This window comes from Bombus vancouverensis, chromosome 4 (assembly GCF_051014615.1).
Source record: "Bombus vancouverensis nearcticus chromosome 4, iyBomVanc1_principal, whole genome shotgun sequence".
NCBI classification, from domain to species: domain Eukaryota; kingdom Metazoa; phylum Arthropoda; class Insecta; order Hymenoptera; family Apidae; genus Bombus; species Bombus vancouverensis.
The window spans coordinates 17,622,567-17,648,617 of NC_134914.1; the positions used below are offsets into that span (position 1 = coordinate 17,622,567).

General features: G+C 40.4%; 2 protein-coding genes and 1 long non-coding RNA gene across 6 annotated transcripts in view; 2 read left to right on the plus strand and 1 right to left on the minus strand.

Annotated features, from left to right (window-relative positions):
• The first annotated feature begins 1,926 nt into the window (after nt 1-1,926).
• Nucleotides 1,927-5,197, plus strand: Taf5 (TATA-box binding protein associated factor 5). 3 transcript variants are annotated; one of them, XR_013058171.1, is made up of 12 exons: nt 1,929-2,328; nt 2,495-2,680; nt 2,764-2,966; nt 3,046-3,242; nt 3,317-3,521; nt 3,596-3,715; nt 3,781-3,926; nt 4,020-4,157; nt 4,225-4,418; nt 4,487-4,543; nt 4,632-4,778; nt 4,863-5,002. XR_013058171.1 is itself a non-coding variant. In XM_076617829.1 (11 exons), exons 1-11 carry the CDS (start codon nt 2,266-2,268, stop codon nt 5,075-5,077), a joined length of 1,977 nt encoding a protein of 658 aa, XP_076473944.1. In that variant the 5' UTR covers nt 1,927-2,265; the 3' UTR covers nt 5,078-5,197. The 3 variants fall into 3 exon arrangements, 2 of the variants coding, with proteins under 2 accessions (XP_076473944.1, XP_033206780.1); XM_076617829.1 differs by having other exon boundaries at nt 1,927-2,328; nt 4,487-4,778; nt 4,845-5,197; XM_033350889.2 differs by having other exon boundaries at nt 4,487-4,778; nt 4,863-5,197.
• Nucleotides 5,198-6,688: 1,491 nt separating this feature from the next.
• LOC117166621 (uncharacterized) lies at nt 6,689-9,640 on the plus strand. 2 transcript variants are annotated; one of them, XR_004466273.2, is made up of 4 exons: nt 6,689-6,850; nt 6,908-8,934; nt 9,033-9,395; nt 9,503-9,640. It is a non-coding gene; the product is annotated as an uncharacterized LOC117166621 (long non-coding RNA). The 2 variants fall into 2 exon arrangements; XR_013058157.1 differs by having other exon boundaries at nt 9,479-9,566.
• The window catches only part of LOC117166620 (uncharacterized), a 46,358-nt gene continuing 29,239 nt past the window's right edge, over nt 8,933-26,051 (minus strand). Inside the window, exons 2-11 of the mRNA XM_033350742.2 lie at nt 17,313-17,523; nt 16,728-16,834; nt 14,094-14,230; nt 13,133-13,333; nt 12,150-12,493; nt 11,473-11,692; nt 11,088-11,393; nt 10,290-10,883; nt 9,472-10,199; nt 8,933-9,375 (exon numbers count right to left, since the gene is read on the minus strand). Of these exons, the coding sequence (XP_033206633.1) occupies nt 9,000-9,375; nt 9,472-10,199; nt 10,290-10,883; nt 11,088-11,393; nt 11,473-11,692; nt 12,150-12,493; nt 13,133-13,333; nt 14,094-14,230; nt 16,728-16,834; nt 17,313-17,512 (3,213 nt within the window). The 5' untranslated portion in view covers nt 17,513-17,523 and the 3' untranslated portion in view covers nt 8,933-8,999. The remainder of the gene's footprint in view (nt 9,376-9,471; nt 10,200-10,289; nt 10,884-11,087; nt 11,394-11,472; nt 11,693-12,149; nt 12,494-13,132; nt 13,334-14,093; nt 14,231-16,727; nt 16,835-17,312; nt 17,524-26,051) is intronic.

Here is a 26,051-nt window from a genome sequence, read left to right on the forward strand (position 1 = left end):
TAGCGAATTTATGAAAATGAATGTTTCGTAAAAATGTTTACGATTACCATGGAATCGTGAAATTGTATTTGACGAAAGCCATCATAGATGATATTTCTGTATTAAATTATTTTACCATGTTATGAAACGAAAGATTAACAGAAATATGTAAAATATTCTAAACCAATGAAATGCCAATAAGAGCTTTTATCGTGATCGTTATACGTTAAATAACACATTCGATTTACCAGTCGAAACGATTAACAGAGTATTAATTAAAAAAGCATTTGACTGCCATTACGTTAGATCCTGATCATTCGTCGATTATATCATGTAAAATAATCATATTCATTTTTGCCAGGATAAACGATGAAAAGAAATTTACCCGGTATTACTGATCGTGTTAATTGAAGGTATTATTAATTGAGTAATCCACACGCAGTTAATATACGAGAAAAAGGAATGGAAAAAAGTGTCACTGTGTATTTTCGCTGTTTTATAAATAAATAGAAAAATATATTACAAAACCAAAACTCTACGTGTGTTGTTTTATCTTGAATATCTTGTAAATATATTAACGTTTCACAAAAGAAAAAATTAATTATTACAGAATATATCGTACAATTGAATTGTGTCCTGTAGTATATTAAATGTTACATACCGCGATTACACGTGATGGAACTAGACCTTCTGACGTACTTCATAAGTGTCATTTGTAGAATGTTTTTCTAAAGAATGATTCATGAATTACACGAAGTTGTTGCGCAATGATCATTACTTTGAAACGTCTTGAAATACAATTTTTCAAATATCACAAACGAAAAACCTCGAACATAACTCTCACTTCTCAGTTCGCGATCCCATTTGCCGCTTTAAGCTAACAACTTTTATACACCAAAAGTCCCTAGTGGCTTGTAGCAACATATGCATAAAAAATCTCCGTTGAAAATAGTAGAATAATTGTCTCTGACATTACTTATATTACGTAATAAACATAGAATATAAAGTACAACAAAACTAAAACTCCATATTATATACATTTTTTGAAAATGAAGGCTTTATATATGTATCTTTAATGTAAGTGTATTAATTTAAAACCGTCTATTCTGGTAACACCATGGAAGAAGTACGTACATTTAGATCCAGATTTCTACTTTATCAACTAATGGAAAAGGTTATTGTTTCAAAATTTTAGCACAAACTTTCGGTCATTTATTTCAATAATAATAAAAATTGAAATTCCAACAAATTTTAATAACTTTAAAAACTGAAACTTTCGTATACACGTTAAAAATCTATGAATTAAAACAAATACATTAAATAAATTATCTCCTGAGCACTAACTTTAATACCGAAAACAATTATTGAAAAATGTACGTATAAAAAGATAGAAATAAAAGACTATTAAAGCAAGCATCATCGACGAACAGTGACTATAATTTCGCCTCTGATTACTAGAATTAAATTCAATAGGAGCTATCGTGGTTTCAAGAATACCAAGTTACGAAGCAAACATTGATTCTACGTTAATGTCGGGAGTTGTGCTTTACAAATCGGCCACTATAAAACGTTGCGATCGAAAAGTTAGGATTGTATATTTAACGCCATCTTTCGATGGTAGCATTGAAAATGAAAGATATAAATTAGACCACTGAGCTTACTCAACGACTGAACTTAACTACTTTTCGTCATTTTTTACCATTTATTTAAAACAAGTTCATATATAATTCAGATTCGCCGTGAGTCAAGTGTGTAATCGCAACAAGGACAGAGAGGAAGATACAGAGGCAACCAGAATCCTAACTTTTCAAATGAACCGCTTTACCGCGGACAAATTAACCAATCACTAAGAGCCCTGTCCCCACCACCGGAGTTGTCAGATCTATATATGGAACCGTGGTCAAAATATGCAACACGATAACATAATTCCATATCCGTTCTATTCCGTAGCTCGTCTGTGATTGCACATGTGTATACATATGTACCTGTAAATAGATATATTACTTTGAAATCCACCGCTTTAAAATTGTCTGATTTGTTCCACAATCGGTACTTTAGGACGTACGGCATTATCTTGTCATATCATGTCTTGCATATCTAACTACATATCTATCTCTTAATTTATCCGTGGCCGTAGTTCGTTCATGGTTTTATGGCTATACACTATATGACTAGTGTTCATACGCGCCTACATGCGCGTACGAATAGTATAGTGGATGTTCGTTCTCTGAATAATTTGTTCGTTAACAAGTATTTTAATTTATTGACATAAAAATTCGGATAAAAATGGATAATGATAAAAGTACTATGCTGGCAGTTCTGCAGCTACTTAGAAAATATAATTTGAAGGTATTTGGCAAATAATTTCGTCATTTAAACTGTTCTAACCTTAAACATTCATATAAACATTAAATCTTTATTTAAGCAACTCTTGTACAGTTTGATATTTTTATACGAAAAATATATATGTAATATGCAAGCATGCATTATAACTTTATAAATATTATTCTTACAGGGAACAGAGGAATTATTTAAAAAAGAAGCAAATCTGATAGACATTTCTCCGGACGAAGCTCAACAAACTGATTCTGAAGTGAACAGTGTTCTTTCTGCCTACAAAAGCGAGGGAGACCCTGCTTTATATGAGAAAGCATATAGTGAACTAAAAAAATTTGTAGAAGGATCTTTAGATATATATAAGGTAGATTATTTAAATTAAAAAATGCGTAATAAACTTTACAAACTAATAGAAATAATATATTTGTCCTTGTTGAACAATGACAGCATGAATTAGGCACAATTCTATATCCAGTTTTGGTACATATGTATCTCGAATTGGTTTACAATAATCATTCTGAAGAAGCAAAGCAATTACTGGAAAGATTTGGTGGAAATTTAGAGGAATATTATCAAAATGACTTAAAAAGATTGTCCAATGTCACAAAACGTGAACAAATGGCTGGAAATGAATTAACCGACACTTTCAAGTATATATTAATAAATTTTAATGATTATATGTATAATATATAATTTTATGATATAAATAATCTGTCAAATTTTCTACAGATCTAATCAGTTCATAATCAGAATGTCGAGGGATACACTCTCTATATTAAAAAGACATTTGCAAGAGAAGAAGCACTGCGTGTTGTTAAATATTATACAAGAGCATCTTTATTTTGATATGTACGAAGGAGTAGCTAGGAATAAACAGCAAATTGATGCCACATCAGGTGCAATGGTTGGTGAAGCAACAAGACAAGGTAATTTATCCAAATTAAATGCCAAAACTTTTATAAAAATATGCTTTTTATTTAAACTATAACTTTTAATTCAGACAATAAGGCGAAAGTATATTATGGACTTTTGAAGGAGCCAGACATTCAATGTATGCCACCAACCGAAGAAGAAGAGGATGATACGGGTGGTGTTGATGGGGATAAACCAAAGAAGAAGAAAGCTAAAAAGGATCCATTATTTTCTAAGAAAACTAAATCGGACCCAAATGCACCTCCTGTTGGTAGAATGCCTTTGCCCAACTTGTATGGAGCTTTATTCATAAATTTGTTTCTTGTATTCTAATATAAGAAATAACACAATCTGATCATAAATGTAGGAAAGACGCGGATAAATTAGAAAAAGGAAAAGCGTTGAGGGAAGCATCGAAACGCGTTGTACTTGGTCCTGATACTTTGCCATCTATATGCTTTTACACGCTATTGAATGCAGTAAACAGGTAAATTTACGCACATATTGATTCTATACAAAGAAATGGTAACATATATGTAATACGAGATTTAGTGTGACAGCAGCTGAAGTAGCAGAAGATTCGAGTTTGCTGGCCATCGGATTTGGTGACTCTTGTATAAAGGTCTGGAGTCTGGTTCCACAAAAATTAAGACTGATGAAGACAGGGGAACAATTACAGGACATAGATAGAGAAGCAGGTAATATCTTTTCTCATTCAATGAAGTTATGATATTTGGAATACGATAAACGTGGATAATTTATATTACTAACGCGTTGATATTATGATACAGACGACGTACTAGTAAGAATGATGGACGATCGTACAGCAGAAACATCGAGATCGTTATTCGGGCATAATGGTCCTGTATACAGTCTATCATTTAGTCCAGACAGAAATCTCCTTCTTTCGTCATCAGAAGACAGTACAGGTGCGTTTTAAAATGATGTGTTAATTACACTTAATAACTATTGTATTATACTTATATTATATTGCAGTGAGGCTGTGGTCTCTGCATACATGGACGTGTGTAGTATGCTACAAAGGACACTTATTCCCAGTGTGGTGTGTAAGATTTTCGCCTCATGGTTATTATTTCGCAACTTCCTCTCACGACAAAACTGCTAGACTCTGGGCAACTGATTCTCATCAACCACTTCGAATATTTGCCGGTCACTACTCAGACATAGATGTAGGTTTATATTCGTATAACTTCAAATGCTAAACGTGAATCAAAATGACAAATTAATTTTGTTTTAGGTAGTGCAGTTCCATCCAAATTCAAACTACGTAGCAACCGGTTCCAGCGACATGACAGTAAGATTATGGGACTGCGTAAACGGCAGCCAAGTCAGGTTAATGACAGGACACAAAGCTCCGATTTACTCCCTTGCTTTTTCCGCAGAAGGGCGATTTCTGGCTTCAGCCGGTGCTGATCACCGTGTTTTAGTTTGGGATTTAGCACATGGTCATCTTGTCGCTGCCTTATCGAGTCATTCTGGTACTATTCATTGCTTATCATTCAGTAGAGATGGGAATATACTAGTCTCAGGTTGGTCATATTCCTTACTTACATTTTCTTTTTGACAACCATGAAGCAAATAGAAGTAAGTTATAGTTTGTATTATTTGTTTAGGATCGTTAGATTGTACGATCAAATTGTGGGATTTTACGAAACTCGCCGAAGAAATGAGTTTGGAGGATGTGAATGTTTCGCATAATCCGGATGTAAAAACGAATACGGAATCATATCTCCTTCGAACGTTCGCGACAAAAAACACTCCTGTACTAGCACTACATTTTTCGCGAAGAAATTTACTCTTAAGCGTCGGAATGTTCGAGTCAACTTAGCAAACATAAATGTCTTTCAACAAATTTTATCATTACTGATGGAATATGGTTTGACATCGGATCAACATTGTTGTAAATTACAAATGTTTATTAATAAATTTTTTCATATTGACCATGCAACGTACCTGAATTATACCTAATAATAATGTATTGAATTAAGGTCCTAGAGACTATATCTATATATAATCAGGATATTTAACTATTGTACAGTGCAAAATATAAACAACCAAAATATTCTAATACTTTATGTCTTTTTTTCTTTCAAATAAATTAGTTTCGTTCGTTGTTACGTCGCGTGAAATGGTCAGGAGAGTCAACTATTTCTTCTACGACATCAGCAGGGTCAACTCTACTTCTTCTCCTTGCGCTCTAGTTTATATCTAGTCTACATCAACAGAACAGTCAAGTAACAGTCAAATCTCATCAGCGAGTCTATCAACTCGAGCCAGAGGGCAGTGCAAGGAACAGCAATAATCTACAAGTCGAAAACAGTCAATCAACATAAGATATCTCATCATCGTCGTCAACACGAAAGGAGTCTCAGTTCGTACTCATTCGGAGTTGTCATTTCAAATACTCAATCTTGTATAACGCTGAAGTTATTGGATCATTCAAATATATAGTAACCTGTTAATAGCAGCGTTATATTATTCAACTCAACCACCCTTATTATCCCACAAGAAATAGGGGATCGAACGATTCATAGCGTCGATTAGTCAAATCGTAACGGGAATTTACGACTCCCGTTGGCATGCTTTTTCGAGATCGCGTCTCCCCGCGAACGTCCGAAAGTTCATTCGTACCACGATTATTTTATATATTCGATTAAAATGAAAAGCAAATAAGATAGAAAAATCGATTAATTTGTTATGAATTGCTTAGCGTTAATGAATAAAGTGAAGACTATATTGTTTGTCTGAAATCAACGGAACTCTAAAGACAAAGCAGATTTGCGAAATACAACGGATCAGATTGATGAACCTGAATTACGAGTAGAATATGGATGGAGCGAGAATGGACGTCTCTCGGTGACCACTGGATTCCACGCATCCATATTCTATTTGAATGATTAAATGGCGGACTTGGAATATTTATCGTCCTTTGGAATTCTATCGTTGCTTCCTGTTGTATTTTCATGAGCTTCTAGCATATTGTTCACCGAAGGAACAGTGTCATACTTAGAATTTAACACATACATATTCTTTACTCGAATAACGCGCACTTTATCGAAATTTCAAGCATGCTACCTGAATAACAAGCATCGACTGATGGTAAGTATGACGCATGTGAAAACTTTACAGACTGATTCATGAGGTCTTTTGCTAAGATGAGGGCACTTCACTTGAAACTCTAATTCTAAGATCTTAAGAAATGAAAGAGTCTATAAGAACGAAAAGACCTCGAGATTTTGGAGTAAGATAGAACTGCAGAAAGAATCTGCATCCATGATCTCAGAGGGTACTTTGAAAAAAAACAACTCAAATAGGTAAATTATTGCCGAGGTACGTTCCACTGACCGACAAATGAATATTTCATTTAGACAGCGATATTTATAGCTGACCGAAATCGGTTTTCAAAAGCACGTCCTTTTAAAAACCGCTTGAATATTAGAACAGAACAAATAAAACTGACGAGGATATATGTAAGTGGATACGCTCGTTACTTCGAAGGTCGGCCGAGAGAGGGATTTAAATAATAAAATCGGCGCTTTTTGAAGAAAACATTTCATTCCACAGAAGTCTTTTCATGAAAAAGTCGTATTTCTTTTCTAAGGTACGTCGTAACTTTTATTTGCTGAAACGATGAGTATCACGTTTTATATATCAACAGGAAATGCGATTGGATTGACAGGAGAAGAGAAACGGACAGTATTTTAATTGTACAGTTGAAAAGGTAGAATGCAATTCAGACCAAGTTTACGCGAGAAATTTATTTCCGATTGTTGATACGCTTACTTCTATCACAGCATACAGACGTAAGTTATACGCGCTTTTACCATACGTGTGTGTATGTGGTATGTATGTAAGTAATGTATTCCCTCTCGTACGTGTGGCGGTGTGTGCGTACGTGAAACGATGGCTTTTTTAATTAGTTAACACTTTCGTAATAGAGTTACAATGTATGCGTTGTCAATTTTATGTTGCCCACTTCTCTCGCCTTCGCACTCGTTTAAACGATAATCAACTATACACCAATCTCTACGTCCCAGTCAAGCCTCGCGCATTGATATCAAACCTAGGTTACATGTGTGATTTTTAACTATATGTTATACCATCTTTGTTAACGTACTTATGAAATCTGGATAGGTTAGGATCGCGGTTAACGCGGGAGCATAGAGTATCGACAACCGGATTTTCTGTACGCCCGCCGGGATTTTCCATTGATCACGAACTAAATCCTAAAATGGCAGTTATAGAAGACGTCGCTACGCTCTCGCGTTAGTAGTCGTGATGGCTGCATGTTTCTTACAAAAAACGATGGAGTTTATTGACGGATCGACGCAGATGACATCGATTTGATAATAAGATGGATCCAGAGGGTCGATGATAACGCGTTTGGTTGATCTTGGTCGTATAATTCCTTAGAATAAATTGCATATGAATATCGTCGTTCAGACACGACAATTTATAAAATTATAGAATAAAACCGGTTTTAAAAGTGAGAAATATCGGTCGAAATAATCTTTCATTGATTTATTTTTTTCTTTTCTCTTTTTTTTCGGACTTTTCCTTTTGTATATGTTTCTCGTAAAGTATAAAATCAAGGTTCTTTCATTTCTTTCTTAACCTTTTAAATGCCATAAGCGCGTGGTGCCGCCTATACAAAGAGCGTGTGTATTCGCGCTCTAGTTTGAACTTTCTTATTATTGAGATTCTTTAATCGCGGCCTAGTGAGTATCTCCGATATAATATTATACGGCATCTAAAGGGTTAATTTTTTTTTTCGATAAATCACAGTAGTTTCGTTTCCTTTTTTTCTCCCGATGTTCACATGCGATTTATATCGAAGTCGTTCAAAGGGATTTTATATTGGCCGCTATTTTGTCAGTTCCCTCTTTTTCCCGCCAATTCTGTTCTGCGTCGTTTCTCGTCGTGGACGTTTGTAACACTCGTTTCCCGGCAACCGACCGTAATAAAAATTTTCTCTTTCTCTCTCTCTCTCTCTCTCTCTCTTTCTTTCTTTCTTTCTCTCTTTCGCTCGCTCGCTCGCTCGCTCGCTCTCAATGCAAATTACAGAATCCTACTTCACTTTAAAAGCATATATTCGTACGCATCAGCCGTGCGCGTCTTTGTCTTTCTCTTTATTTTCTTTCTAGTTATAATCTTTCGCGCTCTGTATGCTTCATTTCCTTCTTCTCGTCGTCACACATTGCTTTATCCTAAAAACGTGTGTTCCTAGTGCTACTGTGATACGGCGGTTTTACCGTGAAAACCATATACGCGAATTGTTCGAGCAGCGCACACGCTTCTCATCGATTCGATTCACCCTTTGTCCGTTCTCTAGAACGTTTTAAAATTCGGAGTTTTATAATATCCCAATTCGGTGCGAATTTGAAACTTAAATAGCGCCGGGAAAAGAGACGCTTCTCTTGCTCGGGTTTAAAATTAAAAATATCGATTCTTTGGAGACAAAGCGTGGATCGTGGTCGAGGCTTCGAAACAATCCGGAATCCGCTCCTTCGTTAAATGCCTTCGAATTGGTCTACGAGAGTTTAATACGATTATTGCGTATATATATATATATATTTTTTTTTTTTTGTTGCGCCGTACGCGCTGTGAGATGGGTTCGATCGACTATTCCGTCGTTTGCTTCCATTCTCTTCGCGGGAGGTGAGGGGGATCAAAGAGGCCAGCGAGGTAGGCGTATTTTAAAAATCCTGTAATATTCACACGGTGGTCTCGATATTGGCAATGGCGTATTGTCAACAAATACTGTCTTTCCCGTAATTTTCCAGATACATCTCTTGCGGCGTGGCGAGATTATAGCGACCGCTCAGGCGACTTCCGGTCAGACCGTTATTATGATGCGTGTGATTCACGTGGAGATGGTTCACGTTCAGGACAACGTTCTTTTTTTTCTTGCGAGCTTTGTGTCGATAGAGGCAATATTTGAGGCAACCGGTGGCAAGCAGTAGGATAAGAAATATACCTAGGGCGCCGGCACCTACGGCCACGTAGAGCAATGTTACGCCGAAACGGTACGAACAGTTGGTCTCCTCCTCGTCGAAACCGGAAGGGCAGTGACGGATCCCATCGCACCATAGCACAGAACTTATACACGCCTGAATTTCCGGGCATCTACAAAATAGAAATACACGGTAGATATGATCCCATTGTTTTACTTTCATATCAGCCTACAAGTTATCGGAATAATGTAGAAAAAATTATCGTTACCGATAAGGACAATCCTCGTGTGGCATTATAGAGAATACATTGGGCCCGACGCTAGAACTAGAAGACCTTTTCGAAATGGCCATCCAAGTAACGGCATAGAAACCAGGTTCTCTCTGGAGGAACTCGACAACGAAGCTCCTGGAATGTTGCATCATGGCCACGGTAGTATTAATAGCGCTATAGTTCCAACCACCGGAGAAGAAATCCACCGTTCTGGCAGTGTCAACGCCGCCCTCGGGACATATTACGCTACGATCTTTCGTATTTGCCGCCGAGTAGACGACGATTCTGTTCAACGTTGTACATTCCTCGACGTTATCCAACGTGATACTATATCCCGCCGTCCTTAAATACAAATAATTGATCCGTGCATCTTCAGGCTCTATCAGCCAGGGCTCGTTCACACATTGAGTGGCAGTCAGATCCTCCGTATTGGTTAGGATCTCTTCGACGGCGGCGACACCGGGAATCACTCGCGGCAGGGGACTTCTGAGGGAAATTTCACCGCTGGTTCCGCGTAATCGTCGCTCTTCGAGCTTCGTCGAGCAGCCTTGTTCGCTCGACTCTGCGCCCAAAGCGACGAAACGGTACTCCCCTTCGAAATAGAAATCTCTATAATCTTGCGTGACGTTCATTAAGGTCACGGTGAACCGGACTTCGATCACGTTGGATGTCAGTGTTCTCAGAACGATCCTATCGCTGACGTTCGAGCACAGGCAATCGCGAACCTGAATATATACGAACAATGTTATCATTAGCGAGATTTGTATATCTCACGTTACATTTCTAAGCATATATTAATGTTATGAGAATCGTACCAGTTCCACTCCCTGCCAAGGGTACTCGGCAACGATCAACTCAGCCGTGCCAAACTTGGTGGAGTCGCCTATGCGTCGATCGCAAGTCCAGCGATTGACTAACGGGTCTACGTACGAGGAACATCCTTTATCTCCGAACGAGGCTCTACTTATGGACAGTTCTATCCTGTGATCCGGCTCGGTCTCGAAACGATACACACAGCTAACGTTCTGCGCACCACCGCGACCGTAAAAGAATACACTTTTCGGCGACGCGAATTTCCCCGCCTTGGCGAGCGACGACAGTAACGACGTGGAGGACGATGAAGAAGAGGATGAAGAAGACGTGGAAGACGTGGATGAAGTGGACGCGAAACCGAACACATGGTTACAGGAGACCGCCTCGTGCACGAACTCGTAACGCAGTACAAAACTTATCGGATAAAGTGCACTTCCTTGACGTAATATGTGCTCCAAGGTGAGATCTCTGCCGCTGGAAACGTAGCTCTCCGCGAGGCTACAAGGCCTCGCATGACGACTTCCGTTCCGTAGCAGGCTATGGTCGCAGAGACGCGGGGTGTCATCCTTACAAAACTGACCCATCAAAGTGATATTCTGTAAATGAAAATTAATTTAGAAATTCTTTCGACGTGAAAGTTAAACTCTTGCCATTCGATGCTGTCATAGTGGCGGCATTTAAAATTTCTCTTTAAAGTCGGACAAATATTGATTGCTTCCTGATCAGACTGCCACCAGAAAATATGCCAACCGTAAAAGCTTAAAGAAGGCTAACTACAAAAAGAAAGATGAGTATCACACCTTACGCATAGGAATTAATTTATTTAGCGTGCGATCGCCGTCCCAAATGAGCAGCTTCGCGTTGCAATCGGAAGCGACGTCGATGCTCGCGGCGGCATCGGCGCTGGCAGCATAGTACTTGACAAAAGACAGCCAAACGATCTCGTTCGGCTTGCCCTGGAAGTGGTAGCGACAAGTCGTGTTCGGTGGCAGAGAATGTTTCGGATTTTCTAAGACTCCCGAAGAGCTTTCGTCGCTGGGTATATAAAAGTCGCAGTTGTTGTTCTCCTTAACAAAACTCCGGGATTTCTCGTCGACGAACAGCACCTTTGAACCATCGATGTGATTGACTAGGTAAAGATTTCGTTACTGGCAAAAGTATAATTAGGAGCCTGTTGGGAATTACCTGAACCTCGAGCTCGAAGCCGGGCAAGAACGACAAAGGAACGGGATGAAAGGGATTGTCGTACGGAGACGTGTGGAACTCCAAAAGCATCGTGTTATGGCTACTAACTATGTCTGGCACCGCGTCACCTCCACAAAGTCTAACCAGCACCTTGTCGGAGGTCGAACCTCCGTCGTACACCGTCAAGTAATCTTGCACCACGTTGCATTGATCCCAAACTCTATATTACAAAATAATTCAACACGTTTCATTAATCGATCTTTCAGAAATGGAATATTTTCAACTCTGTCCAAAAATTTGTATTACAAAGTAATTGAAAAGCTCTATCGATCGACTTACTGCCACGCGGTAATTTAATTTGTAAAATAATAAGAATTTTATATTACTCGCATTCTGGCAGTATTTGCGAGGACCGCGACAGATTGAAATATAGTACGTCATAACGTTTAATTTTTATAAAATATTATACCGTATCTGCGTTTCTCCTCTCTGAAAATATTATCTAAATCATTCACATTGTTGACAATTTGTTACTCCATGAAATGTATATCTTTTCAGTTATCCTAAAAAATGTATTATTTTCTAATTTAAAAAGGGGCACAGCGACAGTCAGCGTGACAATCAACGCGTTAAAATATTCAAACGGTAAGAAGAAACGTCGTACGATAACGCGGTACCTTAATATCCTTTGGCTGCCATCGTACTTGACGACCTGGTCTTTGATGTGTATCTTGTGACTGTTCCGCTGACTCACAGCGAGCAACGCCCGATGACCGGGTGGCGCCCGATTTTGCTCTACCCGGTAATAGCAAGTGACGTTTCTGGGATAAACGCCCGGGTAATTCGGCGATTGAAGTCGACAGGCTCGCGTGTCGCACTTGGTAAGCACACGGTCGCAGTACGTTCCGTTCACCAGCTCTCCCCGCCACGTGGACATACTACTGTTCCCGTATCTGAGGTGCGCCTCGCTACGTCTCAGGAACTTGTACGATAATTTGAAGTCGAAATTATAGCCACTACCCTGTTGACAGTCAATATACAAGTATATCTGAAGAAGAAGAAGAAACGTACACGAAGATCTTTAGATCTGTAACTTTCACATATTTCTGATTCTTCGGGTCTCAATCGCGTCGATTAGGACGTTGCGTTTGGGTCCGACGTTTCCTGCACGTTCCAGTTCGTTTAATTAGGACAGAGCTGCTTCTTTACTATAAGAATCGAATAAAAGAATTTTCCAATGGATTAGAAACGATAATATCATAAGTAATTTAGTTTTTGCGTATAATAAGATGAAACGAGTCTCGTTGACGAATGGACGAGGAATTGTAAATCTAATCAATTTTAATACCTCCTTATCTAAGGAGACGAAGAAGCGAGCTGAAATATTCAATGAAACGTCGGACAAAGTGGAACGTATTAATAACATCATCGAAACCCGAACAATCACAAACATGTCACATGGACGAAGATCTATAAGGTCTGTAAGAAGCTTAAGGGGCTTTCCCTTTGTGTACATATGTTAGCTGTTATCGGACCTTAGTGGTTCGTGTGTGACTTGCCGCTAAATCGCACTTTTATTTGGTGCTTATGTTTCGTGCTTATTATTTACTCTCATACGACATACGACTGATAATTATCAAAGAAGCAAATTTGCGCTTACCTGTTCGGCTAACCGGAGTAAATACAAAGTCAAATTGATGGAAGGAGTTTCACTGTAATACACGGTGTACCCCCATGCGCTTCCGCACCATTGACCTCCGGTCGCTGGTCGACCCTTTTCCCGAATGGTCATGTAACCATCCGGACATCCTTCCGACGTGAACGATAAAAATCGACCCACGGTGAACGTGTCGAATGTTAACTGTAATATCACGAATTTCCAGAGAATACTCGATAATTTTTCTCCTCGTTGACGGTTCTTATCTATCTATGGTGCTTATCGTGGTATCGTATAAAGAATTAATTTCGTACATAACTAACTTTGTATGTATTAAAGGACGAAAAGCGTGCAGAGACGTCACCGCAAAACCATTAGGTCACTGTAGAAGTTGAAAACCTTCCAATTGATTCTGTTATTCTCGATCTTTGTAAACGATTAACGTAAAAGCACGATGGATAGGTAAAAACGCATTTTAAAAATGCATTACAGAGTTAAATTGAAACGACCGAGAGACAAAGGTTCGAGCAGAGTTTCTGCATCAACTCGATATCCGATTTATTAAGAAACAAATATAGCGAAATCCATGGACAGAAATAAAAAGGGGAATTCTACGTGTAAAGAAGCGAGGCACGAAAGAAGAGGAAAGAGGAACAGCGAAGAAACACGATTAAAGAGGACATACAGAGAAATAAACAAACTTACAAAAACAATTTTCAAGAGACGATCTATTTTCGCTAAAACATCGACCACGCGCGCGCGTCCACGCGTCTATCTGTGTCCGTACGTCCCTAGGAGAAAAAATTATTGTCCCCTACTACTGTCTGGCTCGTGACAGTCTCGTTCCACTCGCGCGACGAGTCGACCGTTTATTTCCTACGGATTCAATGCTGGCTGCTCGCACGCTCGTTCGTCCGGACGCGCGCGCGCGCGCGTGCTCGCAACTCCTTTTCCTCCATCCCACCTGAACTAGATCTCCGAGATCAGAGCCGGCGGCAGTGAAATTGAGATGACACAAGAATGGCAGTCGATCTTCCCTCGGTCGGCGAACTTCCACCCTGTAGGTCCGGCCGACGTCACCGTACAACGTTCTGTTGCACACTGTAAAACCAGATAGAAAAATAAAAATCCTGCTGCGATATTCTCGCGAGATCAATGACCGCTTCTTTCCTACCCTTTCTCTTTACCCTGATTTGCTACTACGTCGCGAATCGCGAGATTGCGAATCAAATGGGGAAGCAACAGAGGCGAACATTGGGATTCTGATGTTTTATAGTCTGCGGTTTGCACGCGTAATGCAGTTTGTCTTTAGGTAACCAGACTTTGATTAGCGAATCTTTGTTACATTTCGGATGGTAGATTTAACACTAGAACTACCGATAGCTAACACGAAGCTATTTCTACCAAAACCAGTGAAAACGACTGGTCTTTAAAAAATACGTAATAATGGAATATTTTTATATTTGTTGATTTATTATTTTCTTACAGAAGGAATTTCATGTTATGCAGTACATTTTTGGTATTGTTAATTCATCTGCGATCATCATCCCTAAACGAGGGTTAACACATTTATAAAATCGTAGAACCAGTCATTTTGGCTAGTGTGGTATTTCTAGCGTTAGAATCTAGCTATCTAGCGATCGATCCGGAATTTTCCTGATATCTGATATCATCGTATCGAATGATACGCGGTAAAAAATTTTCAAAAAGTGTGACATGTTGTAGAAAACAAGGGAACTGGTTAATTGGGGTTCGATAAACAGATTGCAACACCCTTTTGCACTTTGACAAGTACCAGTCGTTTTGACTGGTATTGGTATAAGTAGCCTTGATACGAAATTATTTTCAGTTTGAATACATAAAAAACAAAATAAAATTCGTTATATTATTCTTTTAGTTATCGTTGCGGAAAAAATATAACATGAAGTAGGAATTTTAAAAATTTGTAAAACCAGTCAATTTGACTTGTGTGGGTATAAGTAGCATTGATAGGAAATTATTTTCAGTTTGAATACATAAAAAACAAAATAAAATTCGTTATATTATTCCTTTAGCTATCGTTGCGAGAGTCGTTGCATCGTTGCAGAAAAAAATATAACATGAAGTAGGAATTTTAAAAATTTGTAAAACCAGTCAATTCGACTGGTGTGGATATAAGTAGCCTTGATGCAAAATTATTTTCAGTTTGAATACATAAAAAACAAAATAAAATTCGTTATATTATTCTTTTAGTTATCGTTGCGGAAAAAATATAACATGAAGTAGGAATTTTAAAAATTTGTAAAACCAGTCAATTCGACTGGTGTGGATATAAGTAGCCTCGATACGAAATTATTTTCAGTTTGAATACATAAGAAACAAAATAAAGTTCGTTATATTATTCTTTTAGTTATCGTTGCGAGAGTCGTTGCATCGTTGCAGAAAAAAATATAACATGAAGTAGGAATTTTAAAAATTTGTAAAACCAGTCAATTTGACTTGTGTGGGTATAAGTAGCCTTGATGCAAAATTATTTTCAGTTTGAATACATAAAAAACAAAATAAAATTCGTTATATTATTCTTTTAGTTATCGTTGCGGAAAAAATATAACATGAAGTAGGAATTTTAAAAATTTGTAAAACCAGTCAATTCGACTGGTGTGGATATAAGTAGCCTCGATACGAAATTATTTTCAGTTTGAATACATAAAAAACAAAATAAAATTCGTTATATTATTCTTTTAGCTATCGTTGCGAGAGTCGTTGCATCGTTGCAGAAAAAAATATAACATGAAGTAGGAATTTTAAAAATTTGTAAAACCAGTCAATTCGACTGGTGTGGGTATAAGTAGCCTTGATACGAAATTATTTTCAGTTTGAATACATAAAAAACAAAATAAAATTCGTTATATTATTCCTTTAGCTATTGTTGCGAGAGTCGTTGCATCGTTGCAGAAAAAAATATAACATGAAGTAGGAATTTTAAAAATTTGTAAAACCAGTCAATTCGATTGGTGTGGGTATAAGTAGCCTCGATACGAAATTATTTTCAGTTTGAATACATAAAAAACAAAATAAAATTCGTTATATTATTCTTTCACATCGTCATTGCGAAGTAGGAATTTTAAAATAAAATTGTAAAACCAGTTAATTTGACTGTTGTGGTAGTTCTATTATTAATAAATAGAACGAAGAATTCACGTCATCGCTGTGGAGCCGGTGCGCTGTACGAGCACATCGAATACTATAAATGACGAAGGTTTCTAATTGTTACGACCAGATACGAATCGTTATATCGTACATTTCCTACTTCAGAATCCACGTGGGACAATCTTTGTTTCAATCTCGCGACGTATCCGTGGCAGCGCATCCTTTGAATCTACAGCGAAAGGGTTCAACGAGAACTTAATATGTTGCATCTTGGCGAACAAACGATCGCAAAGTGTGTTCTTTAATCGATACGTTTCGGGATTGGTTGTATATTCTTGAAAACGACGTTTAATCATCGGCGTACTGGTAACCGCGTATCGAAGAGAAATAGGAATTTTAATTGAATTAAAATTGCTGGGGCGAAATGGCGGTCAGGAATCGAACGAAACAGGTCGGATAAAGGACTCACGGGTGCAATATTTCGGCTCGTCGGAGTTGTCGCCGCAGTCATTTTCGCCGTCGCAGTATTTGTCCTGGGCAACGCAGTTTCCTGTGCCACATAGGTACTCGGATGGCCTGCAAATGGAATGCAAATAAAACCTACAATATATCCTTTCGAATACGCCTCGATACGACAGATATATCGGTTTGGTTCAACGGCGGACACGCGTACGATTTAATGGCGGACCATCGCCGAATACGATCGACGCGATTTTGAATCACGATTTAATCCTATTTTCGTAAGCGCCACGAATGGAAAGCGTAACGGGGGAATAAGAGTAAGAAAATATCGATCTGCAACGCAAACATTTGTGGTTTCGAACGATTTTAAATTTGCCTGCTAAAAAATACAAGGTTTCTCATAAAACGTGACGGAGTTGTTATAAAGGGAAGTGTATTGCAGTTGACCTTATTTCAACGTTGCCGTAGAGTCACATTTCTCTTCTGATACTAACTGCTCGTCTAATTTGAAACAGAAGAGAATGATCAAGAAGTTTTCTGCTAATGTAACTTGACAATCGACGACGAAGAAAGGACGGCCGATCGATTATACCTGCAAACATTTTCCAAATTTGTCGTTGGCGTAGTGATCGCACCGGACGAGGTCTCGGACGACGTCGGAGCTGGATAAACCGGAAAACCAGGGTATCCAGAGTAATCTGAGGAGATTCCAGGGTGGTAACTAGCGGAGCCAGCCTCGATCGAGGCCGTGATCGCGGCTGCGATCAGCAGCAACCGCCGGCACATCAACATGCCCCCTCACCCTGAAAATATACAAAAAAAAGAAAAAAGTAAGAACAAGGGAACGTTTATCAAAGTATATCGCGTATTTCGTATCTTTGGTAATTAAAAGACGACGCGACTTTCTCTTCGGTCGAACTCTCTTCTTTGATATTAACAAATTAAATAGATCTGGCAAATTAAACGTATTGTTTATGCGCGACGATTTTAATACGAAACGCTTATTAAAATAGAAGACACGTAGTTTGGAACAAAGAGGCCAGAAACTCGGAGAGATAGCGACCGGGATTATGCTAATTCTATTCAACCGCTCGTATTTGTCTCTGAAATCTGGAATGTGTTCTTATTTCTCGGACAAACGGTCGGTTCCAGTTTGCTTGGTTCATAAGTTCGTAACAATTTTTCCTTTCGTTTCCCCTTGCGCCGTGTCCGACCGTGTCATTGACAAAACAAGGGAAAAACAAGACGTTGCGGAGAAAAAGCATACCGTTAAACGTGGGTAAATGTCATAAAAAATAAGCATATCTGAGCGGAAAACTGCGTAGCACGCGTGCCGCAAAAGCGTTTTGTTTATTAAGTCGCCGAATGGAATCTGGGCCAAACATGACCCAGGGACACGTCCCGGAAACTGGAATATGGTAATTTGGCCCGGCTCGCTCCGCGAATATACGGCACAGCCTCGTACGAGTGTCACTGGAATTGCAAGCAACTTAAGCGTGCACGGTCAATTGAATACGAAAGAGCGGAGGATGACGGAGAAATAGGGTGAAAGCAGCACATTCAGAGGATCGAGCGATTTTTTAAATTGCCGTCGAATTATGAACGTCGTGCACCGTTTCTCGAGTCTACCACGAGCAACGAAGAGAGAAAGGGTAGCTCGAAACGATAACAGTATCTTGAAGTAGCATGGTTGTACGGTCGAGAATAATCTTCAGCAATTTACGATGAATTCTGGCAAACACCTCGGGGCAACGTCTTATGGCGATTTAAGACCAAACGAGCGAATACCTCGCCCATTTTAATAAAACTTAGAAACGAAAGCGCAAGGGAACATTTGTTTCGCCGTTTAACTCCGATTGGTCGCCGAACCGGAAATCGAACATCCGAATGCTCTGAGAACGCTCTATACTTTGACGACGACCGTGTAACGTCAACTCACATCAGAGACCAGGCCACACACCGCGGACAGGATGGCACCCAGATATCTGCACATTCTTGATGCGCACCCTCGATAGTCTTAAGTACCCACCAGGGGTCTTGGAATTTTCATAGTTAAGGTCCTTCGGACCAAGCGAGTATTTCCTGCCTTAGATTTCCCTTTACGTTTATTGTCTACCACGTGTCAGCTTAGAAAGTTGGTTTTCTTCGCATCTGGTACGTTCCGTTAGCAACTTTCTCGCGAGGGCGGCTAAAACCTTTTCCGGTCCACCAACCGTCTTATTATCCAATCGGAGACGGTGTCTACTGCCCTCGCTTCCTTAACCAAAATCGTCATCGACAAATCCGATAGTCCCGTGTCCTTAGACACACTCACCCCTAGCATTCCTCAGACACGGTATCGCCAGAAAGACTCACTTATTCTGTATTCTCAGAATAGTCAACGTATCTATACCGGTCTCTACCCTTATAATAGTCGCGTACTTAACGTATCGTTGTAACTAAGTCTTACATAACGTGGTTGGAGTGAATTGTGATTTATGTTAATTCAATGTGTGTTACATTGTGATTGCTGAATTCGTAATAAAGTTTAATTAAAACAAAATTAATAGTTGTGTTACGGCTCAGCTACTTTTTATTTTCATCAACCAACCCCAAAAATTACGTGACAAACGCGAGCGAACGTTCCTAGAGATTACACCTCAGAGACGCTCGATAATAACTCTCGATTCGGTGTTCGTTCGGTCTCGAAACAGCGATATCCGATGAAAACATCGTAGCTACCATTTGTTAACGAGAAGACATTTCTGTGGCGGCATTCGACGGCGGAACGGTTTCGCGACACAAAACGCTATACCACGAAAGCGTAAGGCCGACTGCCCAATGTACCATCGATATGCCTACGGTCCTTTCGCCGAATATTCGGAAGAACGCAATACGTGGCAACCGTCGTGGACGTTTAACGAATGCGTGCGTAGTGGAGATATCGAGAGCCAACAAAGAAAAGAACAAAGAATGGTTTTGAACGAAAGATTCATTCCGTTTCGAACAGCGAAGTGCGAAGAGTCTAGCGTAACAGCGAAGCAAACACATTCGAGAAGTGTGATCGTTAATCGTTAATTGTTTAATAAACTTTTTTGTTAAATATCGAGAGTGTTTCTTGAGCACATACGCATTAAACCACTTCATTTCCAAGAATGCTGCATGAAACCATTCGCTCACCTCTGCGATTAACCTACAACTACGGTCATAGCCCGTAGTAGATGATCGGACCAAATATAATATACAGGGTGGTTGGTAACTGGTGGCATCAATTCTACGCGAAAAAAGAAGTCGAAAATATAGAATAAACATTTTTTTTTTAATTTTTCCATCGAGACAACGATCTACAGTGAGATCCGTTATAACGAGACGCGATAAAGTGCAGGCGTACCGAGCGAAAATTCAAAGTCGATTTTCTCGAAAACGAAGCCTCGAACGAAAAATTTTTATTCTATATTTTCGACTTCTTTTTTCGCCTAGAATCACCCCCTTTCCGCTTGTACCGCCAGTTACCAACCACCCTGTATAACAGCTTGTTTACGTTTTCGGCCCAAAATTCTCTCTTAAGGGGTTAAATGAATCAAGCGAGCATTTTGGAACGTTCGCGGAACATTCTTAAAGCGTTTGGACGTTAGATTTCCGATTCATCCGAACAAACATCGCCAAACATCGAACTTGCTCCATGCTCGTTTACTCGTTCATTTTACTCGCTTCGTTTAGACGCACAATTATAAGTGTCGTTCTGCGGTACCGAGTTTTGTACCGTCTCTCGAACGATGGAGCAGAAAAAGATGGCGATGAACGCGATGGAAACAGGAAAACGACGGAGAACGAGCGTCTCAGGGCGGTTTTAAAATCAGTTTCGACCGTTATACCGCGACGAGGACTCGGTGATCCGGTAATCCGACAGAACGACGCGACGTTCCAGGAACGGTCGGACCTGGGTTAAATTGCCCGCACCGGCCTCGAAATTGGGTCGGTGCACGAGAAAATCGACTGCAGATTGAGAGGACCTCTTCGCGGTGGATCAACCGTCTCTCCTCCTCTTCTCTTCTTGATTTGTCCTTCCTCCTCCTCCCTCTCTCCTCCTACTTCTTCTCTCTATCCACGGTCGTTTTCATCGATGCGAAATTGGGGCCGGTGAATCGTCGGCCAAGAATAGGCAGGCTGGATCGTCGATCGACGATTCCAGCTTTCACAGAACCCGATGGTTGTGCCGGTACTTAGAAACGCGGCCGAGGAAGAAACGATTTTGCGTAACAACCGAACTCCGGCCGCTCGCGCTCCAATTCGGCTGTATTGCAGCTGCCTTCCACGCAAATTGGCCGCGTATTTTGGCCTTCTTCGTCCACCCGATACGATGATCGTGCCAGCGATGTCTGTAATTGTACCTGCCGGCGAAATTATTTCCACGAGGAAACACGCACGGCACTTTTCCATTATCTTCGTCTAACCTTTCCCATCCGTTTCTCGTTCTTATCTCTTTGCTATCGATTCGAAGATCGGATTACTCCTTAACGGACGAGTACTTTACAATAAATAAATTCTAGTCTGTATATTTAATTAATTGTCGATATGTTGATTAACAATATATATCGTCGAAGCGAAGCGCCTAATGAGCCATCGATATCCCAATGGTGCTTCCGCCGAACGTTCGAGAAGAAGGCGTGCGTGGCAACGGTCGCGGACGCCTAACAAACGTGTCACACGCTGAAGAAGACCATCCGCTCAGAAACAGTAACAGGATAGGCTAGACATCCTGCATACCACAGCCATCGAAACAGTAACGAAATAGTAAAAGAATAGGCGCCTCTGATATACACCAGACGACAAGCCTTCCAGAGGGACTAAAACTTCAGTATAAAAACCCTGCAAAATAAGCGCTCGCCCCAATCTGTTAAAACATTTTCACCCAGTCTCTTGTAACACTTTGAATCATTCTGTTGTAACACTTTGAACCGTCAGCCTGTTGGATTTGCATAATAAATTCTGTTATCATATATTGTTACACTCTACCTAAATCAGGTTACATACCGCGGGCAAGATGGCAACCAGATGTCCGCACATCCTTACTGCGTACCCTCAATAGCCTTAAGGACCTATCATAAATCTCAGGAATTTTCTAGCTAAGGTCCTTCAGACCGAACAAACATCTCTTTACTGGATCGTTTCTAAAGCTTATTGTTTACTACGGAAAGACACGGGAAACTTAGTTTTTCTCACGTACGATACTTCCCTACTAGCGACTTTCTATCGAGGGCGACTGAGACCCTTCCTAGTCCACCAACCTTCTTATTATCCAATCAGAACCAATATCTACTGCCCTCACTTTCCTAACCAAAATTGTCATCAACAAATCCCATGGTCCCGTGTCCTTAGACACACCCCTCACTAGCTTTCCTCCGACACAGCATCGTCACTTTACTGCGCTTATTCTTCATCGTTAGAATAGTCAACATGTCAGTACCGGGTTCAGTCCTGTCTTTTCCCTTATTGCTACGTCAACTATAACAAAACTCTACGAGCCTTGCTCTATCACCAACGAATAGTGTGCCAGTGTATCGCATCTCTATACGCTAAATCATTGTCCACGATATACAAGGTGGTTGGTAACTGGTGGTGGTACAAGCGGAAAGAGGGTAATTCTAGGCGAAAAAAGAAGTCGAAAATATAGAATACAAATTTTTCGTTCGAGGCTTTGTTTTCGAGAAAATCGACTTTGAATTTTCGCTCGGTACGCCTGCACCTTATCGCGCCTCGTTATAACCTACCGCACGCGTACCGAACGAAAATTCAAAGTCGATTTTCTCGAAAAGAAAGCCTCGAACGAAAAATGTTTATTCTATATTTTCGACTTCTTTTTTCGCATAGAATCACCCCCTTTCCGTTTGTACCACCAGTTACCAACCACCCTGTATAAAGTTCAATTTCTTCACCTTAATCGTGAAACGTTCGAACTGCTACGCGAGGAGATCACCGGCGATCTATCGGTTTCGTGATTTCTTGCGTGATAAACGCGTGGATAGTGAGGATACTAAGGAGCGACAAAAAGAGAAGAATCGATTCCGATCGACAGTTAAGTTTGAACCAGGCGAAATTGACCTAGCGAGATTGACCTAGCGAAATGCAGAGCGATACGCGACGCGATCAAAAGAACACACTTGTTAACGAATATATCGTTGACCTAAGCACCGAGTGATTATTTAACGCATAGCAACAGCCGATATCACCTCGTATTTCTGAGAATTCTTGATAGAAATCGTTCGATGTACTTCTCGAGTATCCTTCCGTATTTCGATATATCTCGACAAAAGACAAAGTTCAAATTCAAGCGAAATGACCATCATTAACGTATCTTCTCTCGGAACATCCCGTACACAAGTTCCAAGAAAGCCGTAGTATTATTCCTGGCAACTACGCGCGCCGATAAAAGCTCGTTAATGTCGGCCGATTGAGCATCGAAAATTCTTAGCCGGAGACGGAGGCTCGGAAACTTGCTATTCCGTGCGTTCCATTAACATTTGCCATCTCGGTTACCCTTTAATCTCGCCAGAAATAGGGCCACCGGAATCGTTCCAGGTTCACCTTCGGCCGGTTGGCAAGCGGCGCCTCTTTCCGCGTTATTGATCACACGCCGGCCTTTTTACAATCAATTGCTGTTCCCTCGTGGTCGATCGATGCGAATGCCGGTTCGCAAAAACTGTCTGGAGCCCGAACAGCTCCGACAGCGGAGGGAGCACCGGGTTAAAATTCAATAAAACCGGTGGATCGTCCTCTATCGGGGCGCTGCTCATAAATTTCCGTGAAGAAGCTACAACCTGTTGCTTAATTATAGCTTCTCACGCGGCCGCGACCGAGCCTCTCTCTCTCTCTCTCTCTCTTCTTTCTGTCTCGATTGGTATGCACGCCTCGAAAATCGATGACTTCTCCCGCTGTACTGGCCTCGATACCGGGACTAAAGAGTTTCGCGACCGCTTTCATTCATTTCACCCTTCTGGTCAGCCGTTTCGCGGCTCGAAAATCTACCGACAGTTGCCTCCATTCAGGCCGAAACCGATACCGATCGATGGTTGCCGCCATTCAATTCAAATATTCGACAATGTCTATCCATATTCCGTTGCGTCATTTTGTCCGACGTCTATAGACCCTATGACTCGTTATAGCCTTCTGTTCATTGAATAGCCGGTTTCGATTCGGCCAGGGAAGAGTGCCAGAAAAAGTGAAGATTTCGGGGAATAAGTGATACCAATGAGAGTGAGAGAGAGAGAGAGAGAGAGAGAGAGAGAGAGGGTGAGAGGTAAGGGAAGGAGAAGGGGAGGAGATGTAGGAAAGTTAGTTTCCACGTGAGAGATTTCGTAACGAGGCTCGCCTGCAACCGTAGCTCGTGCACAGCAATAACGTGATATTAAAAATTACTGGTAATAAATAAGGCGGAAATTGCTGCGCGGAAGATGGAGGATTTTCAAGATGTATTACACTGCTACTCGGACTTTGTAGTGGCTTAAGGCGAAGCATCTAGGAAAAATACAGAGAATGATTAATGCGTTTGGTTACACGACTGAGTTTCGTACAAACGATGTCACTCGTTAAATTTCGCCGATCGTAAGCAACGTCGTACGATATTAGAAAAACCGCGTTCCTTTGGAACAGCGCGATCGGTGGCAACGATCGATCCGATCGAACGCGAGTGAAACGCCGAAGACGCTCGATTATTATCGTTCGAATATAATCGAATTCGAATACGTCGATCGTCTTCTACGTCGTACGTAGGTACGAGTTTGATGAAAAAAAAAAAAATTTAGCACGTTATGCCACGTATTGCGAAAATGTTGCCAGGGCTAAGGGTTGCAAGGTAAACGAACGATGGAGATTTTTTTTATCGGAACGAAGCACCGTCCACAGAGTCCTGTGTTCCTAGGATCCGACCGTACATCCCTCGGGTGTTACGAGACAGATGCAACGTGTCTACGTATTGGTGGAATAGGAAAGCTGCGCATATGTGGTGGAACAAAGTTGGACGTTGGCAGGGAAAAGTGCCAGGAGGTAGTGAAAAGGGAAGGAAATAAGTGTTGTACGTGATGGTGCGGCTTGTCGTTGCCAAAAATCAAACTTTCCGGACCGTGCAAACCTTACCCGACACACGTAGGTGCTCGGTTATAAATAAAACGTAGGAACTGTGTATTTTGTAATATTATATTCGACGGAGGTCGCTTTTCAATTGTGCATTAGTCGTTAACGAAACGGAATATCCCCTCCCGCTACGGTTGATTAATATTTGCCCGAAAGCCCGGTCGTTTTGTGCAGTAAAAGCGAGCTATTTAATTACATCCTATGGTTGGGTCATTAAATAAATAAAACGCTGCCAGCAGGCGGAACGAGATAAAATTTTCATGCTGATATCGCGAACGAGATCAGAGGCAGATCAAATTTTCAATGGATCTTTGACGCCATCTATTTTTATTATTATCTTTGCTAGAGATAATTTGTCGGACCAGATATAGAATAAATCTATCAGCTTCGTAAATCTCAAACATAGATGCCGATATTAAAATTTATTTTAGTTTCGATGAAAAGCTCGAAGTCTTTGGATCTTTACATTTTTGATTTTCGACCATCGTGGTATCTTTTCGTCGAATTCGCATGATTCCGGATTTAACGAAACTGTATTACGCTAGCGAATTAGCATTTGGAAATCCCCCTTAACACCATCTAGCCACCCGTTTCCCATCCCTCTATTATTTCGTAGTCTAAAGTCTTCTAGCTCCTTAATTAGTCTTGGTAATCTCACAGCGTCCTAGCCCGCAATTACACCGAGCTGCTCATTAAATTTAATTCTCACGGTTGAAATAAATTTCCTTTATTTACCAGGCAGCTCGTTTGTCATCGATTCTTTGGCCGATTGATCGAGCGGAAGTACACGCAATCTCGCTAGATCAAACACAGCCATCTTGCCTTTCCTGTGGCGAGAGCTGAGTAAGTAAACCGTGCTTGGCGCGACCTGACATCATCAGGATTTTATCTGGTCGGTAATTTCTTTCCATCGATTCCGCAAAAAGTCAATTTATTCAAGACCCGCGTGTACCGTGGCGCTGATAAATGTTCCTTTAGCCCTCGTTTTCTGACCACAACGTGTTGCGTCATCCCACGTACGACCGATTCTCCTGTCGCGCATTATTGTATTCTCCGTCGTACGTTTCCATTTTTACTCGTCAAAAGTATCTCTCACCTCGGTTTCTTCTCTGTCTTAGCGACGATATCGTAAAAAAATCCAACGTAACCGAGAAACAAGGCAGCCGGTAAATCCAATTTTCGTCTAAAGGTCAGCCTAGAAATTCCACCTTACAGCTAGGTA